The sequence below is a fragment of the Nicotiana attenuata genome, unplaced genomic scaffold (genome assembly GCF_001879085.1).
Source record: "Nicotiana attenuata strain UT unplaced genomic scaffold, NIATTr2, whole genome shotgun sequence".
Classification (NCBI taxonomy): Eukaryota; Viridiplantae; Streptophyta; class Magnoliopsida; order Solanales; family Solanaceae; genus Nicotiana; species Nicotiana attenuata.
The window spans coordinates 220,871-240,773 of NW_017671769.1; the positions used below are offsets into that span (position 1 = coordinate 220,871).

General features: G+C 41.5%; 1 protein-coding gene across 5 annotated transcripts; it reads right to left on the minus strand.

Annotated features, from left to right (window-relative positions):
• Positions 1 to 7,674: 7,674 nt before the first annotated feature.
• LOC109210124 (phospholipase SGR2-like) lies at positions 7,675 to 18,865 on the minus strand. Of its 5 annotated transcripts, XM_019373493.1 has the most exons (9): positions 18,714 to 18,781; positions 18,357 to 18,411; positions 16,217 to 16,303; positions 14,805 to 14,923; positions 9,358 to 9,460; positions 9,186 to 9,279; positions 9,040 to 9,099; positions 8,273 to 8,321; positions 7,675 to 8,085 (listed from the first exon to the last, which is right to left on the minus strand). In XM_019373493.1, exons 4-9 carry the CDS (start codon positions 14,821 to 14,823, stop codon positions 7,943 to 7,945), a joined length of 468 nt encoding a protein of 155 aa, XP_019229038.1. In that variant the 5' UTR covers positions 14,824 to 14,923; positions 16,217 to 16,303; positions 18,357 to 18,411; positions 18,714 to 18,781; the 3' UTR covers positions 7,675 to 7,942. The 5 variants fall into 5 exon arrangements, with proteins under 5 accessions (XP_019229038.1, XP_019229037.1, XP_019229034.1 ...); XM_019373492.1 differs by lacking the exons at positions 16,217 to 16,303; positions 18,714 to 18,781 and adding an exon at positions 18,847 to 18,865; XM_019373489.1 differs by lacking the exon at positions 16,217 to 16,303.
• Positions 18,866 to 19,903: the final 1,038 nt, after the last annotated feature.

Here is a 19,903-nt window from a genome sequence, read left to right on the forward strand (position 1 = left end):
TCTAAAATCTAAACCGGCTACATCATGTAATTGACAGGTTCTAATATATTCGTCAAAGAGTTAATTTTTTATTTAAAAAAAAAAAAAAAAAAAAAAAAAAAAAAAAAAAAAGGAAGCTCAAGAGAGCATATGAGGGTAAGTTGATCAATCTTGAGAGCGAATGCATCACCTTATTAATGTTCCAAATGTAGATATTTAGTAATCTTTGTATAGCTTGTGAAGCTTTGTTCCTTAATTAACTTATTGACTTGACAATGTTGCTCCTTTTTTCTTTAATCCCGTTAAATGCTTCAACTTTTCAGGTAGAAGGGATAGGAGCTTTTTGGCCTTGAACCTTTCTTGCAGCCTTAGAGTTAGTTATCTTTATGAAATTTGAAACCAAGTGGGAAAAAAAGAGAATGTCTATTAGTTAAAACCTATATTGAGTAATGGGTATATAAAGACCAAACAGTTCTCAACAAGACAATTTCTGAGTTAAATCTTACTTTATGTTTTACTTAGAAGTGGAAGAAAAAAAGATTTGTGGAAGAAAGCTTAAAGCATAGTATTTACCCTTCTTAATTAACACTCAGCCTTCTTTGCCGAATAAGTGTCGTTATTTTGTGTTGTTTTTTCTTTCTCCAGGCTAGAGTTACAATTTCTAAAACAAAGTAAGGGAGAGGGAATTGCCAATGGTATTGGGTCCTATTCATCTTTATTTTACCATTTCGTTTCTGGATAAGATCTCACCGTTCAAATTGGTATTAAAATAATAGCATTTGTTATTCAGTGTTAAAAAGAAACATGTAAATGCCTATTCTTAACCTCAGTTATAATTTAGAGATATAGTATTCTAATTATTCAATCTGTATTTATTTACTTTTCTCTCCTGAAATTTAGTCTTCTTAACTTTTTGATCTTAATGTAAGCTAAATCTCAAGGAACAATTGGTATTTTACGTGTAATTACTAGATAAAGATTTGTTTTGAATTTTTTACTATACATTTAATTTGGCTTCATGTTACAATTAACTTAGAAGGTAATGAGGCCTCAAGTCTTAGAAGTGTTAATATTTTTGTTCGAAATTGTACTTCAGGCATTCTTTTCCAGATTTATAAGGATGTTTGTTCAGTTAACATTTAACTTAAGATGAAGTAAAAACCAAATTAATGAGAAAGATAAGGTCATATTCTGTGTTCTTTAATCCTAATAATAAAATTAGATTTATTTATTTCATTTTTTTGATTATGAGATGTGACAAATAGGTTTTTAGGTAGTGAGTGGTGAGGAAAGAGGGTAAAAAGGCGAAAAAGAAAGAAGAAAATCAAAGAGAAGTAGTCCAAATCATTTATCTTAGTTGAAGAATGTAGATAATGTATTTATGTTGAGCATGACTAGCCGAGGATGTCTGCGAACAAGAGTTAGGAAATTCAATTGCTAATTATGAGAGTTGAGGTCTCGAAAATCTTTTTGAGAATTGGGAGTTGTCTGATATGTTTTTCATGTTGGAAAGGAAGAACATGTTGTCCCAAGTTGAAAAGCTTGTTGAAATTGTTCGCCTACTGGACATAAGTTATTCATAGTTACACGTGTTAACTTCTTTTTTCAGTCTGTGACAAAAAAAAAAAAAAAAAAAAAAAAAAAAACTTTGTGTCTCAGCAGTTTTTCAAACAAAGCAATTACATCTTTTGGGGTTTGAAGCATGCTTTGAAACCTTGCAGGTTGCTCCGTTAGAGGAAAAGTTCAACTTCAACTTTGATCATCCTCAAAGGTCTCCAACACATGTATTACAGATTTTAAATAGAAGATAAAAATGGGCTATACTTCTATACTTTAGAAGATATATGTAGTTTTCACAGGCCGTGGCAATCATTCCGACGGCGAGACGTTGGTGGATAACCGAGAAGTCGCTTCGTGGAGCTTGTCATAATAACGCATGTTTTGGCCGGACCGAACCGTTTTGCGGTTGGTCATGTAGTTAATGGTGGCTATTGGGTTTCGCGAAAGCCATTTACGTCGCCTATAAAGGTGGGTTGAGGCATTCATTTCTCATATCTTCATTGTTCATCTGAGAGTGATTCTGAAGAAACTTTTTCGTTCTGCTAATTCATCTTCTCCTTTCTTTCCTTAATCGTGATAACCTTTGTCTTGCTCACCGAATTCTATTCCTTTCTCTTTAGTAGATCAACAATGGCAGGCAGTTCTTCCCACGATGCTCTTCCGATGGATTTTCCGGTCAATTCTCCGATAGTTGAGGGGCCACCTCCGGCAATGGGAGGTGCAGAACAGATAGAGACCGGAGAAGTTCCGTCGGTTGACGAGGTAGTACCTCGGCCCGGAGGTCCGGCGCTTGATTTCTCCGTCGATGGTGGAGAGGAACCGGTGGATGAAGCCCCGTTAATGGGGGAAATTGGGATGGCCCGATTACGGGAACAGGGGGTCATCCCCACCCATGCAGACATCGTTCTCGCTAGAAGCGAGGAGAGGGTCCACACCGACCGCATGGGATACTGCGTCTTTTATGCCTATCCCTTCAGGTTGGGGTTTAAGATTCCGCTCCCGATGCTGGTGGTGGATTTCTGCCGTTATTACGAGGTGTGCCCTGGTCAGCTCCCTCCTTCTCTCTACAAATTGTTGGCGATGTTTATCAAGTATGCGGAACTGGCCGGTAGGGTGGTTACGCTGCAACACGTGCTCAGTCTCTACGCTCCCCAGAGAGTTCGTGGTACCATGATTCGGGCATGCCCTCGTGGGTCGAGGGGCCTGACTGCGACACTGGACGATGAGGTCGACCCCCGCCCTTTTGAGCATTTCTTTTACGTCAGGACTGAGCATTTAGTGGCGTGCCCCACTGGGTTCCCAGAGGCTTGGAATCATGCACGTAAGTTCCTTTACCGTCGAATTTTTATATCTTCCCTTATGTCCCGCATTCGTGAGCGCTAACTCGTCACTTTTGTAGTCGAAAAGTCGCCGTCGGCTCCGTTGGCTGGGATACGCGGGTGGGTCGAGGCCGTGCTCCCTCATACCGAGGGGGTACGCACGTGGGCATCTTTCTTGGAGAGGCATGGCCGCAGGCCTGCTACAGGTGAGAAGTTGATTTCTTCCTCTGTTCTGCTTTGATTCGATTTTATTTACCAACTTTGCTTTTCTGTGACAGGGAGGGCACGTCGTGGCAGGGCTCCCCAGTTGGCCTTCCGGCGACCGGGTGCAGTTGTTCGGCTTACGGTAGAACCGGTGCTGCGCCGCGTACCGAGGGCGGCGTCTGTTGAATCTTCGGCGGCTCCTTCCCCACCACAGGCCGTACTTCGAGACGAGGGGCCGTCGGGGGTTGTGCGCCCTAGAGCAGAATCGCCATCAGACGGGGAGGAGGAGGAGAGGCCGTTGCTTAGACGCAGGGTCATGTTCACGCCGGCTCCTCCTATGGTAATCAACTTGGACTCCCCTCCGGCGGATGCGGAAGAGAGTGCGGCCGCGGCGCCCGCCCTTGAGAGCGAACAAATAGTGGGGGTTGCCCCAGTCGGCTTAGGCCATGATGATGCTGTCGCTTCGGCGACTCAGTTGGTGGCTCCAGTCGCTGAGACGGGGGACAGTTCCTCAGCGGCTGCTAAGGTTGGTGAGTCTAGCGCTCCGTTGGCGGTTACGGCGGGTGATTCTACCTTGCCAGTGGTGGGAGGAGGAAGAGACGCTGCAGGAGATGAGTATGAGTCTGAATCTGATTTGGACCCCGAGGACGTCCGCATGTTCCGGGAAGGCTTTACAAATTCGGCTGTGCGCGCAGAGGGGAGGTCTCGCCTCATCGAGGTCCCCACGGATTTAAACTTATTGCTCCAAGGGGAGAGTTTGGTACCACAGTTTGGGCTGCTATGCTCGGAAGCCGAGAATGCGTCGCTGAGGGACGTCACGGATATCGGGCTGATGAATGAGGTGGCCGTAATGGGTTTGAGGGTACGTAATCTGACGTTGGTTTGCTTCTTCTTTTGCCTTAGTTTACTTTTTATCCTAATCGTGGCCTTTTCTTGGCAGTCTTATTTGCTGGAGGTGGAGGGCATCCGTCGAGCTAACATCCGCTCGGCGATATTTTTGCGGGTGTTGGAGAAATATCGCCGCTGCCGGGATCGATGCCGGGAGATGCGCATGCGCTTGAGGAATGATCCCCGTAACCGGGCCGTGGTCGAGGAATTGGCGAGGCGGGAGCTTCAAATGCAGCAAGCACTTGGCAGAATAAGTGCTCTCGAGGAGCAGCTCCGTCGGAAGGACGAGGAGCTCGAGGCGGGGAAGAGGGCCGCAGCTGAGTGTGAACGCCAGGGCCTGGCTAAGGCGGCGGAGGCCGCAGCGGCATGGAGGAGCGGGAAGGTGGCTGCATTGGAGGGTGAAGTCGTAGCTTTGAAGCTTCAGGTGAGGGATGCCTCGTCGACGGCTGGGGCGTTGGAGGAAGTTATCCGCGTGCACGAGTCCCAGCGGGAGTTGGAGAGGGCTGCTGCGTCCTTTAGAGAAGCGGGTCTCTAGGAGCGGATCGGTGTCTTTGAGCAGGACGCCCAAGTCATGGCGGACCGGATCACGGCCTTGGAGGAAGAGAATCAGCGCCTACGAGACCAGGCCGTTTCTTCCAGCCAGGCTCGCGAACTTTGGGTTTTTGTTGAGGCCCAACGTGATGTATATAAGAATTTGTGGGAGGCCGGCATCGTGGCCGAAGCTGCTTTCGAGGGGGCGCGTCAAAAGGCTCGTGAGGCCCGTATTGACTGTGGTTTTGATGCGGCGACGCCAGAGGCTGACGACGGCGCAGATGGTGGCGCGGATGGCGCCGAGTAAAAAGATGCATTTTTCTTGTCTTGTTTGCCGTTTGGCGTTTGCCTTTTTTTTTTTTCTTCTTCTCTTTTTTTTTAATTGACCGGCCTTGGCCGGGTGTAAGCGGGGATGACCCGCAATTAACTTTGTATATAAATGAGATCTTTTTTCCGTTATTTGCCTTGTGTTTATTTTGTACCCCTCTTTTTTTTTAGATTTTTCTTTCCATGCGTTCGGAGGGGTGATTTGCCTTCGAGTTCGACTCTGGTAGGCGTGTTAGTTTTTGATTGTTGACGACTTTTCTTCTTTGACTCGGGGTGAGCGAGTCGGGGCCGTTGCTTGGCGATAGTGGCATTTAGCCTTTAGCCTTGGGGCCGTTACTTGACGATAGCGGCACTTAGCCTTTAGCCTTAGGGTCGTTGCTTGGCGATAGCGGCACTTAGCCTTTGGCCTTAGTCCCAATTCGGGCGCGGTCGGACTACCGACCGTGATGATAAAAATGCGGCCTTACAGTTCGACCGGGGCCGAACTTTACGTGCCCCTAACCTTAGTTCGAGCTGGGAGTACTTACTTGAATGGCGAGGGTGCCTACCCTGCGCCTCGATTCGTTGGGGGTTGGGTTCTGCTGAGTTCAATGACGGAGGGGTTTGGCCCGAGTCCTGGTTCAAATGTGGTCGAACTTATCATATTTGAGGACGAAGGCGTCCAGCCTTATGGTTCAAGCGAAGTTGAACTCGTTGGATTTGATGGCGAAGGCGCGTAGCCTGAGTCTTGGATCGACCGTAGTTGAACTCACTGGCGAAGGCGCATAGCCTTGATTTAATGGCGAAGGCGCATAGCCTGAGTCCTAGTTCAACTGTTGTTGAACTTCGTCAATTTTGATGGCGAAGGCGTATAGCCTTGATTTAATGACGAAGGCGCATAGCCTGAGTCCCAGTTCAACCGTAGTTGAACTTGTTGGCGAAGGCGCATAGCCTTGATTTAATGGCGAAGGCGCATAGCCTGAGTCTTGGTTCAACCGTAGTTGAACTTACTAGCGAAGGCGCGTAGCCTGAGTCCCAGTTCAACTGTTGTTGAACTTTGTCAGTTTTGATCGCGAAGGCGCATAGCCTGAGTCTTGGATCGACCGTAGTTGAACTCACTGGCGAAGGCGCATAGCCTTGATTTAATGGCGAAGGCGCATAGCCTGAGTCTTAGTTCAACTGTTGTTGAACTTCGTCTTCGTCAATTTTGATGGCGAAGGCGTATAGCCTTGATTTAATGACGAAGGCGCATAGCCTAAGTCCCAGTTCAACCGTAGTTGAACTTGTTGGCGAAGGCGCATAGCCTGAGTCTTGGTTCAACCGTAGTTGAATTTGTTGGCGAAGGCGCATAGCCTCGATTTAATGGCGAAGGCGCATAGCCTGAGTCCCAGTTCAACTGTTGTTGAACTTCGTCAATTTTGATGGCGAAGGCGCATAGCCTGAGTCCCAGTTCAAGTTGGCGAAGGCGCATAGCCTTGATTTAATGGCGAAGGCGCATAGCCTGAGTCCCAGTTCAACTGTTGTTGAACTGTCAATTTTGATGGCGAAGGCGCATAGCCTGAATCTTCACGCTGTGAGTATCGAGTGTTGAAGCTCGGTTTTGATTCGAGACTTTGAGCAACTTATGCGTTGTTTTCCCAATCGGGGCATGTAGGCTATTTTGAGGTGGCTCTGGCTCGAGATATCTCAACGCCGGTTTCCGGCCGGATCCCGTATCTGGGATGCGGGAGACACCTCACGGAGATTCTCCCTTGGGGTGGGCTTCTTCTTCTTGCTCGCACTGTCGGAGATCAGAGAGAGAGAGAGAACTTGGATCTTGATTTGAGATCTTCGAGTTCCTCTTGTCGGAGGTGCCGTTTTGGGCTTGTTCGAGCGGGTTTGTTCTTCCCCTTTTTTTGGCGTTTCTTTCCTTTTGGTCCAGGGAAGAACTACGCGATTTTGCTAGGAAATCCCCACAGACGGCGCCAAATTGTTTGCTCACAAGTTATCACATACTTTATGAATACAAAACAATGTATATGAGTTACGGGCAAATCATAATAATTCATGGACCAACTGAAAGAAATGATAATAAATACTTAAGATTAGGAGAAGAAACATTAACGACTCTTTATTGATGATATTGATTTGGTCTGCCTCTCCATGAAGAGATTCAGAACCTTACAATGGGGTTTTATCTTCCCCAAGATGGGTGCCTTTGTCTCTTCTCTCTTTCTCTCTCTTTTTGGAGAATAGTGGAGAATAGTGGTAAAGAAGAAGCCCCCCCTTTCTAGGGTTCCCTCTCTTGGTATTTGTAGCTGTGAGCTTCGTGAGCTGGCAATAAGTGGTCGTGACCACGTTGGGGTTTTGCCTTCATGATGGCGGATGGGCCGTAGCCTTGTTGATTGAATCAAATAAGGGTTGATTACCGTTAATTATTAATGGTCATACCACTAATTAATCATGGATTAGCTTAAGACGGGATTAACTTCGTTAATTATCGCGGGGTCGGATTCTGACCCATACAATCTGCAGAAGACCTCCGACTTGAATGTCATCCGCTATAATTGTATGGATCAATTCATTTATAGCTATGTATTGATCTATTATCATTTGAAATCTGGCGTCGGGGTTGGGATGCGGCTGATGGGGCTTTTTGTTTCATCAGCTGGCTATTATAATTAATTAATTTCTGGCTAGTAGCTGTTAAAAGTTTGGCACGAGCAGCCAACGATGATAAAAGCTCTTAAAACTCCCCACACATGGACAACATAACATTGGGAGGCCAAGAATACATGTGTTTCCGCTAACACCATCTTAAGAAAATGAACCTTGAACCTAACTATCCCTCTAATACCATGTTAAGAAAATAGAAGTTGTGCCTAACTAAACCCCAAAACTTGGCTCATGAGGTGAAAATTGTCTGAATTGTATAAGGATACAACAAAAAATCATAAACCAATGTGTGACTATAAACGAAAGATAACTTGGCATTGTAAATTGCTATTTAAGGGGAGTAGGGGACACATGAATACAAGCCAGTGGTGTCCGCATCAATGTAGCATACATATCAGCGTATGAACACCAAATGACTAGAACGGCTACAATGACAACAATGAAAGGGTAGAAAAAACAAGAAGAATAGCCATGTAGAAAGAAAGACCCCACACAAAATATTAAGCCTTCAATTGCACAAGAAGCTGGGAAGACAAAATGTTAATTGCACAATTGTTTCGACCATCTTCACTTCCAGTTAATCTCTCCATCATAATTGAACCATACGACCTCTCTTCTTTCTCCTGGTACTCTTGGGACTCCTCTGCAAAACAGTGCCACATCAGTACCTAGAAAGATAGGAAGCTAAAGTGTGTTTTTGTTTTTTTGGGGAGATGGAGGCTCCAGCTTGATTTAGAGCTGATAGCTTCTGTGACTGAGAAAAAGGAAGAGGAACTTCTATAATCTAAAATGAAGAAAGCAGACGAATAAGAAATGCTTGCTTCTATTACCATCTTCGCCATCGTTGTATCTTGATTGACAAAGAGTAATCACCTTTACCTGATTAAAAATTGCCATTAAGATCCAAAACTCATTGGCATCATGAGACCTAATCGAAAACCATAAACTAACCATAGAAAATAAGGCTAAACACTAAAACGAGCAAATCCACCAATCTTATGTAAATGACTTTGAATGACAGATGAGTTCATGCCACACCAACCAAATAAGGACGAAAAAAGAAAACGTGGAAACCTCATTTCCCCTACAGATATGATGATATTTAAAGATTCAAAGCATCGCACTTGTGGGGGGAAAAAAGCATGTCATAAAAAGCTAAATATGAAGAAGACACATTTTCAGCATGATAATTGGAAGGAGAGTATCAAGTTATAGAAGCATAATCCAAGTCGTTCAGTTCATGGTTTCAACAATAAGCAGATATAAAACGAAACAAATAACTGTTCTCCATTTCAAGCAATCAAGTCAGCAAGGATCTCTAGTTTAACCAGCCATTCATTGATATTGTAAGGTCATTCGAGGATCTCTGCTTTAAACAGCTATTCTCTGAAATTTGTTAAAGTCATTTGTAAGTCAGGCAGCATAAGACATTAGCAGCAAGCCGAAGATTTAACACTTCATGTGTCTATCTTTGCATGGTTACAGGACATCAAACTTCTTAATGAGTGATATAAAATCTTATCATCTCAATTAAACATACAACCCTTACGTACATGTATCGTAACACAAACAACAAGGAGAAAAATTAAAAACACACCTTTACAGAATTTATATTGTTCGCAAAAGCCTGTGAATGCAAAGCTACTTCTTTAAATTCCTGCACCAAACAGTAATAGGATGCACATTAATACAAATGGTAGAAGGAACCTAACACCGTTAATTATGTAACTATGGAGGCCTTACCTGAAAACCAATATGCAGTCGTTTCCCACCTCTGTGGTAGGGTATTATGACAGGGCGTTTGTTGAGATATTCTTTACAGACAAGTGGTTCTAATCTGAAATAGGAGAGAAGCAGGCATGAGCTTGTATAACAAAAAATTGACAAAACATAGCAACAATGTCGACTATGAAACCTGTATGCCATGGGATCACAAGGGTGGAAAATGTTGAACATTTGTCGACAAGCTGGCATCCCTTCGAGTATGTTATCCTCTTCCCAGTAATCTTTCCCCTTGCCTGCCATACCAGGATAAAACAGAAAATAAAAAATGATAACTAAGTGCAACCAGATGCACCACCATCTTTAACAGAGAGAAGAAAAGAACTGGCATATTCCATACGACCTTTGAACAGTGTCAGTAGTTATGACTTTTCAGTGGTAGATTATGTTTTGCTGGTGAAAGAAAAAACCATTGTTGGCAATGGTGAGGCTCTCATGTATAATTAACTAATATTTTCTGTCTACCAAAGAGAATATCAACATTACCAACAGGAATTACCACATTGCAAAGCTTGAGCTGCAACTCAAAGTCTATCTAAGGCCTCGTTTATATATAAACCTCTTTATGAGCTTTTACATTTCAAAGACAAGCACTATCAGTTTCCTTTAAAGTTCTCGATTGTATATAGTCCATTGTCTTTTTTTTTATCTTCCAAAAAAAAAAATGATGCTCAGTGCCAAGAGACTCCTCAAGATAGCCAAGAAATGGCAGAAGTTTGCAGCAATACAGAGGAAGAGAATTACTTTTTCAAGATCCAATGAACATGATGATGATAGTTGTAGTACATCATCCTTTGTAGTTGAAAAAGGGCACTTTGTAGTTTATACAGCTTATCAGAAGCGGTTTGTGGTTCCTTTGGCTTATCTTCAAAATAAGGTAATCATACAACTAAGGAACATGATGTAGAAGGAGAGATTGGCAGGAACCTTACATCAGGCACAGTCTCACATGCAGAAGGACAGGTTGGCAGCTTTAATTTGAATGCTGGTTCATTTGTTAAACCAGTGAGTAAAGGACCACCAGGTATATTGGTCTCTGATAAAAAGGGTAAAGGGCTTTCCAATCCATCACAAAACTTGGGCCGAGGAGCAGATCAGGAATATTACAAGAAAGGCCCAATTAATAAGAAGACCACATCAAGGAAGTCAAAGGAGTCAAAGCTTTTTAATGAGAAAACAGTGTGGAGGGTAACTGGGCTTAAACCCGACCCAAATGCTTTAAAATTAAAAGAACCGGCAGCTGAACCCTCATTCTCGAAGGAGCAAAACACGACACAATCTTGCCCCATGGCTTTGGCAAACCAGAGTTCAGAAAGCTCCCCTTCAGACGCAGATGATGAAGGGATCCCAGAAGAGAGAGTCCACAGGCCACTTTGCATACACTCACCAACAATGGATTTGGTTCCAGCAACTAGCTCAGACACAGACTTTTCTTCTCAGGCAGTATGTGAAGCTCTTCCACTGACATGGTATGAGGGAGGTCCTAGCGCACAGCTAATTGATACTCCATCCTTAATCGAGACTTCAAAATGGACCAAACTCACTATGGCCAAGGCATGCAAGGCCTTTGGGGTCAATGCGACAGGGTTCGAGCATGATCTTCTGAATATAATTCTAAGAATGGAGCAGCGAAGACAAGTCCAAATCCAACAACAGGAATCAAAACAAAAGGCAAGGAAGGAGAAGAGGAATAGAGGAGAGGGGGAAAGGAAAAGATTAGCATGTGGGATTAATTATGACAGAAGAGGGCAGCAGGTTAAGGGGTTGAGGGGTAGGCAATACCATTCATGTTCGGGATGAAGCTAAAAATCTTGAGTTGGAATGTGCGGGGGTTGAATGAGGATTGGAAAAGAAGCACTATTAAATCTCTCATTCAGAAGTGGAGGGTGGATGTTTTGTGTTTGCAGGAGACTAAGGTAGAAAATTGCTCTACTAGAATGATTCAACAATTATGGGGGAATAGATGGGCTGATTGGGTGGAGTTAAAAGCTAGTGGTACCAGGGGAGGGATTGTGGTGATTTGGGACAAAAGAAAGTGGGTCAAATTAGATGCACACCGGGGGTCTTATTCCATCTCCTGTATGTTAGAAAGCACCACAGAAGTGTTCAGATGGTGCTTTACAGGAATCTATGGACCACACAACAATCCAAAGAGAGAAGTAATGTGGAGTGAGATTGCAGGAATAAGGGGACTTTGGTAAGATCACTGGGTAGTGGAGGTGACTTCAATGTTGTTAGGTTTGAGAGTGAGAGGCTGAATTGTACTAGAAGATCAAAGGCAATGAAGTTGTTCTCTAATGTTATTCAGGACCTAGATGTTATTGATTTTCCTTTATAGGGGGCTCAATATACCTGGTCTAAAGGAGACAACTGTTTGCAGGCTTCGAGAATTGACAGGTTCCTTATCTCCAATGATTGGAATGACTCTTTTAATGCTGTGAGACAGATTGCCTTGCCTAAGGTAATTTCAGATCATAGACCAATTATTTTGGAGAGTGGTGACTGGGATGCAACTCCTTCCTTCATTAAGTTTGAAAACATGTGGCTTCAATCAGAAGGATTTCTAGGCAAACTAAAGAGCTGGTGGCAGAATTACACTTTCACTGGTAGTGCTGACTTTATCCTTATGCAAAAGCTAAAAAGCCTAAAGAAGGATATCACTACCTGGAACAGGGAAGAGTTTGGGAAGGTGGAAACCAGGAAAAACAGGGCACTAGAGGAACTCATGGCACTAGAACAGGCTGCAGAAGACAGGCAATTGGCTTTATCTGAGGCTAACCAAATGGTTAGTATAAGAATAGAACTACAACAGTTAGCCAAAGCAGAAGAAATTTCATGGAGGCAGAAATCAAGGTGTCTTTGGCTTAAGGAAGGGGACAGAAACACCAAGTACTTCCAGAAGATTGCCAACTCTCATAGAAGAAGTAATTGCATAGACAAACTCATGGTCAGGGATGAGATCATAGAAGATAAGGAGCAGATAAAGCAGGAGACGCTTGATTTTTTTTGAAAACTTGTACACTGAGCAGGAAAGTTGGAGGCCATCTGCTAATTTTGAAGGAATTGCAACCATTACAGAAGAAGAAAAGGAGGGGCTGGAGGCATCTTTCAATGAGGAGGAGGTTCTTGCAGCTATTAACTCCAGTGCTCCTGACAAAGCACCAGGGCCTGACAGGTACACAATGGCTTTCTACCAGCACTCATGGGAGTTCATTAAACATGACATACTTTCAGCTATGAGTTACTATCACCAGCATTGTTGGATGGTTAGGTCATGTAATGCATCCTTCATTGCGCTTATTCCTAAAAATAAAGGGGCAATGGAGCTAAGGGACTATAGACCAATTAGTCTAATTGGCAGTGTGTACAAGATCATAGCTAAAGTTCTAGCTGAAAGGTTGAAGAAAGTAAAGGGAAAAGTGGTCTCAAATCAACAGAATGCATTCATCCAAGGAAGGCAGATTACAGATGCTTCGTTGATAGCAAACGAGGTCCTTGATTGGCAGTTAAAGCAAGGGGATGCAGGGATTCTATGTAAGCTGGACATAGAAAAAGCCTTTGATCAACTTAACTGGTCCTACCTCATTTCCATTCTCAGGCAAATGGGATTTGGGGAAAGATGGTTAAAATGGATCAAGTTCAATATCTCCACTGTGAAGTACTCCATTCTAATCAACAGGAGCCCAGTTGGTTTTTTCTCTCCACAGAGGGGATTGAGACAGGGAGACCCACTCTCACCATTCCTATTCATATTAGCAATGGAAGGATTTAGTAGGATGTTGGATAAAGCTAAGCAGCTGCAATGGTTGAAAGGTTTTGATGTTGGGAGAGGAAGCACGGTCAATATTTCCCATCTGCTCTATGCAGATGACACTTTGATTTTCTGTGGGGCAGACAGAAGTCAAGTGCTCTATCTAAATCTAACCCTTCTTATATTTGAAGCTATTTCAGGTCTTCACATTAACATGCTCAAAAGTGTAATCTACCCTGTTAATGAGGTGCATAATTTAGAAGACTTGGCTGGAATTTTAGGCTGCAAGACTGGACGTTTACCAACTTCTTACCTGGGACTTCCACTAGGGGCAAAGTTCAGGTCAGAAGCTATATAGAGTGGGGTCATTGAGAAATTTGAAAAGAAACTTGCTTCTTGGCAGCTGCAGTATTTGTCTATGGGTGGTAGACTAACTCTAATCAGTAGTGTCCTAGACAACATCCCAACCTATTAGATGTCACTCTTTCCAATGCCTAGTAAGGTCCTGAAGCAGCTTGACAAGATCAGAAGGAACTTTCTATGGGAAGGGACTAAAGATGGTCACAAGTTTCACCTTGTAAAGTGGTCTAAAGTTATCTTACCCAAGCACCAAGGTGGACTAGGGGTCAGGGACTTAGCTTTGCACAACAAATGCTTATTAATGAAATGGCTTTGGAGATATACACAGGAGGAGCAGAGCCTATGGAAAAAAGTGGTCAAGGCCAAGCATGGAACCCAAAGCCACTGGTGCACCAAGCTATCTAGAGCACCACATGGAGTTGGAGTTTGGAAGAGCATCTGCAAACTCTGGCAGGAATTCTCACAAAACCAGCACTTCGCAGTTGGAGATGGACATCAAATAAAATTCTGGAAGGACAAATGGCTAGGCAACACCACCCTAAGGAATGACTACCCTGCTCTCTTTCAAATGGTTAGTGATCCAGACTCAACAGTTCATCAGTGCAGAGAAGGCAACTCATGGAACATAACATTTAGAAGGAATTTGCAAGATTGGGAATATGAGGATCTGCTCAGACTCCTTTCCTCACTCAACAATTTCTCAAGCAACACTCTAGTACCTGACCAGTTCAAATGGGGTAGTGCAGATGCAGGAAAGTACTCGGTCAAAGCAGCCTACAAGCTAGCAGGAACTCACAATGTAATAACTAACCATTGGCCTTGGAAGCTAATATGGAAAATCAAGTTGCCACCCAAAGTCATCTGCTTCAACTGGACCGCACTTTATGAGGCTTGTCTGACACAAGACAACTTAGCCAAGAGGAATTTTCAGATTGTGAATAGATGCTACATGTGCCAGAGGGAGGCAGAAAATCACAACCATCTTTTTCTTCAATGCCCTGTTGCAACAGATTTATGGAGTATGTTTATATCACTCTTTGGACTTAGATGGGTCATGCCACATAAAATCAGGGATGCTTTTGAGTCTTGGAGTTACTGGAAAGTTGATAGCACCATCAGGAAAGTATGGAAGATGATACCTGCAGCTATTTTTTGGAGCATTTGGAATGAGAGAAACAGCAGGTGTTTTGATGGAGTATCAACTTCTCCCCACAAACTCAAGGCTAGATGCCTCATGTATTTGTATAGCTGGGCTTATCTATCCCCTATAGACTCCCCTGATAGTTTTTTGAATTTTGTTAGCTCCCTAGTACTAGTATAAACATTTGTAAGGAGCTAACAATTACTACACTTTTGTAATTTATGCATCTTCTTGATGCCAGTAATGAAACCAATTACTTCATCAAAAAAAAAAAAAAAACTACGGAACATGTCGGAAGATGAGTTTGGACTCTCAAATGATGGCTTACCATGTGATGTCGTCTTCATGAACTATATCATATCACTCATCAGAAGAGGAGTAGCTGTAGATCTTCAGAATGCTTTGCTTGTATCAGTTGCTTCCAGTCGATGCTCATCTGCTTCGTGCCTACGGGAACAAAGAAACACACAATTGCTAGTTTATTGAGCTGACCTTGATTAGTTTTGTAATGGATTCATGATATCCAACAATTGTACAGCATATTAACATCTAATTATTTTTCCAACTCTAGATTCTTTTCTCACATTCTGCATATCAATGAGAAACCACTCTGAAATCATTTTGCTGAACAAATGTAACTATTACTTCCTATTCAAAACTTAAAATCATATAAACTTTCTTTTAACTTTATCTTGAAAATGGAAAGCATGCGCTTCAATAGCATTCTCCATGTTCTAGAAGCAGAAGAAGGAAACAAATCCAGTGAAAAAGGTAAGCCCCACCTTCAAACTACAATTTACATAAATATCCTCTCTCTCAGCTACATAATATGGAAAGCTAATCCACTTAATCAAGGTAGATTACGTCTAGTATACCTCTGGGTTTCCAGTATCCCTACCCAAAGTAGGCATTTTTCACTGCAATATCTTTAGATTAGGTGCAACATCAGTGCAACCCTTGAAAGTGATGTCACGCTCTCAAATAGCAACGTTATACAATCCCAAAATGGAACTTCCTCTACCGACCCGACAATTATAAGCTTGACCGGAAATATGAAAAGACCCATCAAACTTTCGGCATGCATTGAATATTTATAATGCATATGGTATCTCATATATCAAGAGCCCAAACAATGATGAATGAAACGATCCACAGCAATGAATCACAATCCATGTACGACAATAAAAATTTCTACGTGTATTAAATAATGATATATATGGTATTTCAAACCCAAACAATGATGAAAAACACTCCACAGCAATGAAGGATAATCCATTATCCATGTACGATTATAAAATTGCAAGGGCCTCCATTCTATCTATAATAAATTTTCCATCAAAAGTTTCAATTATGATATGACTACAAATACTTAATTTATTTGATTCTATCTGGTCTCCATTCTTCTCAAAAGTAAAATAATGATGAGGAAAGGAAGAATTTCTATGAAAATATAACTAATAACAGTAGCTTCCAGTAATTGTGCAAATGAGAAAAGGTTGCCTCTTTATGATACTTGAAACTTTCCAGTTATCATAAGTAGCTAGGCTAAATCATAAAATGTCTACAAGATCTCTTCACGTTTACACGGATAAATTCACAAGTCCAAGTGAGAGAACCCCAGAACTCCCAGAGAGAGAGAGAGAGAGAGAGACAGCAAACTATAACTAAACTGCATGAAGAGCATTCTAGTTTAGCATAGCAACATGTATTCTTATGCAGTATTCAGCGAAAGACTCTCACCTCTTGATTGAATTGCCTCTAACCAAGGATTTTTTATCCAATCCAATCAACATATTTCTTGTTAATTCTCTGTGCACATCATGTCTCCTGATGCCATTTTCATGTTCATAAGATAAAAATTCATCAACTTCACTGAATTAACACTAAGTAGGTCTGATTTCCAGTTGCAAATAGAGCCCACAGAAATCTTCCAAATTTTCACCGAAAATGCGTATCTTACTGTTGTCCAAGTAAAATTTTGTGTGTTGATCCAAATCTGATGAATGGCATGTCACCATATGGTAGCTATTATTTGTACCTTAGGAAAATGGTTACTATTATTTTATCCTACACTAGTAATGCATGAAAAAAAGAAGTTGCAAATATGACCTATTCCATCTCGACTATGATCACATAATGGCTTATAACATGCACATAGATGATTAGATGCTAAGTAGGGTTAAATACATACTGTATAATTTTAAACTATAAGCTTGGAATAATAAAACCTATATATAGATGCCACACGTACACATGCAAGTACACAAGCTATACTTAATCCGTACTCTTAGTCCCACTGCTTCCCATTCAAAAGAAATTCCAAATAGGCAAGCTATTTAAACTTCAGCAATATCCCAAATATTCTCAAATCATTTAAAATGTGTGAAACAATCTAGCTTGGCATTGAGCCGTAGCCGTAGTATTGTTGATAACCAATCTCAAAGAGCTGCCAAAGATCCATCGTGACAACTCAACTAAATATTTCTGATAACTGATGCCAAATTATTAGAATTATCCATAAACAAGCTTGTCCTAATAAAGTTGCAAGCTTTAACTATTGGTTTAGCCCCTCCACTCCACCCAAGCACCCTCATCCCTCTTCCAACTCATCCCCATAAACAACAACAACAACAACATACCCGGTGTAATCCAACATCGTGGGGTCTGGGGATAGTAGTATGTATGCAAACCTTACCCCTACCCTTGTGGGGGTAGAGAGGTTGTTTCCAATAGACCCTTGGCTCAAGGAAAGCATAAACACAACAATAACAAAAAGGAATACGGTAATGTATTAAGCATGAAAAGAAACAGTAACAAAAGCTAAATAATAAAATGACCCAAGAGAAAGAAACAATATGAAGTACTCTGAAATCCACAAATAAGAAAACACGAGACAAATAAACCAAAATCTTAACAACAACTACTACACCTCGACACCAAGCAAGTTGGGTTCGGCTATATGAATCCTCACAAACTAAGTAGTTCCATTTAAGCTTATCTTAGACCCATACTAAATTATGCCTGTGTGTGCTTGCTCACATTGCCAATCTCAAGCCTAGGTAAATGAGGAGGGTTGCGATAGGTTATCCACTCTCACCAGGGGCGGATGCACGTAGTCCTAAGCGGTGTCACGTGACACCGCTTCATCGAAAAATTTAACTAAATTCATTTATGGTAGAGGATATATAAAAACAAACAAGGATAAAAACTATCTAAAAGTGACACCACTTATCAAATCCAGGTCTTAGTCCAGTGGTCCAGCGTTTAGCTTTCAAACTGAAGGTCAGGTGTTCGATTCCCTATGCTTGCATGGGTTCACTTATTGGAGAATCTTCTCCTATTGATTTAAAAAGAGATGTTCGGTTTGCACAGGTTCGAACTGCCGACCCTGCTACAAAATAATACAAAATACAAGGAACAAGCCAGTAGACCAAACACAATAGGTGTTCAGGTACTAATAAGAGTTATCTATATAACTATTAGGTAAGCTCCTTTACAATTTGCTATTTTTGCATGTGTTGGCTTACTGCTACTCATACTTGGCTTTCCATCTCTCTTGTCATCTCCCCTAACTTTTATGACTCACCGTCTAATTGTGACACCGCTTACTTAAAATCCTGCGTACGCCACTGACTCTGACCCCTCCCCTCACCCAAAAAGAAACCAACCCTAAAAGTACCCCAAAAAAGAAAATATTTGATGACATAAATCATGAAAAAGTTCTAGCAAACAAAACCAATAAAGTAGGGGATCTATACAATCTACATGCATTTATTATAAAGATAATTAAGATTCTACAAACATATATTAACCAAACCAACAGGGAACTACAACAGTAAACAATTCATGAACCAATATAAGTTCCAAAATCTACACTAACCTAATTCAATTGTACTATGGCTCTTCAATCATACGCTGCAGACCCACAAAACTATCTGCACAAAAAAAAAAAAAAAAAAAAAAAAAAAAAAAAAAAAAAAAAAAAACTGAAAACCCAATAAAAATTAAAACTTCACTCCACCAAAAAAATCTGAAAAACTACAAGAACTACAAAACTAAAAACCCAAATTGATCAACAAAAGTGAGAGCAGAAAAAGATCAAGAATTTGGAAAAATAAGTTCTTTCAACAAAAAAAAACACTCCACAAAAATTAGGCAAAGAAGTATATAAAAATATAAAATCAGTTTACATAGAATAAATGAATAATCATGGAAGCTAAAAGCAAAAGAATTTTACCTGAGAATGGCCAGGAAAAAAGGGAGGGCCCGGGGGAGGGGGGGGGGAGGGGTCTGAAAATGAAAAAGAAATAAAACTAACTAAAGAGTCTTTACAGCTTATGAAAGAAGTTTAAGGAAAATGAGAATCTCACCTAGAAGATTCCGCCGTAGAATCTAAAGAATCAATTTTAGAAATTACATGAATTTTATTTGAGGAAATAACGTAACTCTACTCTCTACTGTGTTCAAATAATTTTCTCAAAGAAATAAAAGCTAGATATCAAAACAGAAAAATAGAAGGGACATTTTCATAATTACTTAAGGATTTGTAAAATATTCCATAATATACAACTTGGTTTTGAATTACAAATTGTACAACATATATGTTAAAAATATACTCTTTTTTTTTTGGTAATAAAAGATTTATTCAACAACAACAAAACTAAAAGTTATTACAACTAGAGCTCAGTCTAGGTAACATAGTGCCTAGACTGTCTCTTTTTAGTACATGGATAACAAAAACAGGCGGAACAACAAAAGTTTGCAAAGTACAAAAAGTGTCCAGGCTGCAACCATTCTTAGCTAACAGGTCCGCTACTCCATTAGCCTCTCTAAAGACGTGCTTCAGCTGTGGATCATTCGCCTTCCGTAATAGGTACTGATAATAGGTGAATTTGACTATAATCACGCACCAAATAATCACCTTCTTGTGAACTTTTAATGTGGAAAATGACAACAAAATGCTCTTATTAGTGCTTTACATGATTTGCAGGTGAAATAGGTGTAAGGAAGGCTAAGGAGCGATTTTGGAGTCAATTATTGATGAAAAGAGGCTAATTGTTGAATTTCCAAAGTAACCCATTCAAAACAGGCCAAAATGCCCGGGTACAAGTTCCACCGCGGTTCTACCGCGACCGCGGTGAAACCGCGGTGGAAGGCAGTCTCTGAAGGTTGAAGATTCTGCGAAGGCGTTTGACCGCGGTTCTACCGCGACCGCGGTAGAACCGCGGTGGGTACAGTAAACTTCGGGGACTTAAGTGTAAAACACGGGATTTTTAGACCTAAACCCTATTTAAAACGCTAGACTTCGCCCAAAAGAAGGGGGTATTGATTTCTAAGGGTTCTTAGCAAGAAAAACAATTGTGAGAAAGTACTCTAAACATCTTTCTTCTTTTCTTTTGATTTTATGATGAATTCAATCTTAGTTTA

Bases quoted from the DNA above. Each gene is read 5' to 3' on its own strand.
- LOC109210124 (XM_019373492.1), bottom strand. The intron at 9,100-9,185 runs GTAAGGCCTCCA...TGTTTGGTGCAG, and splicing joins GACTGCATATTGGTTTTCAG to GAATTTAAAGAAGTAGCTTT. The intron at 8,322-9,039 runs GTGTGTTTTTAA...ATTTTTAATCAG, and splicing joins ACAATATAAATTCTGTAAAG to GTAAAGGTGATTACTCTTTG.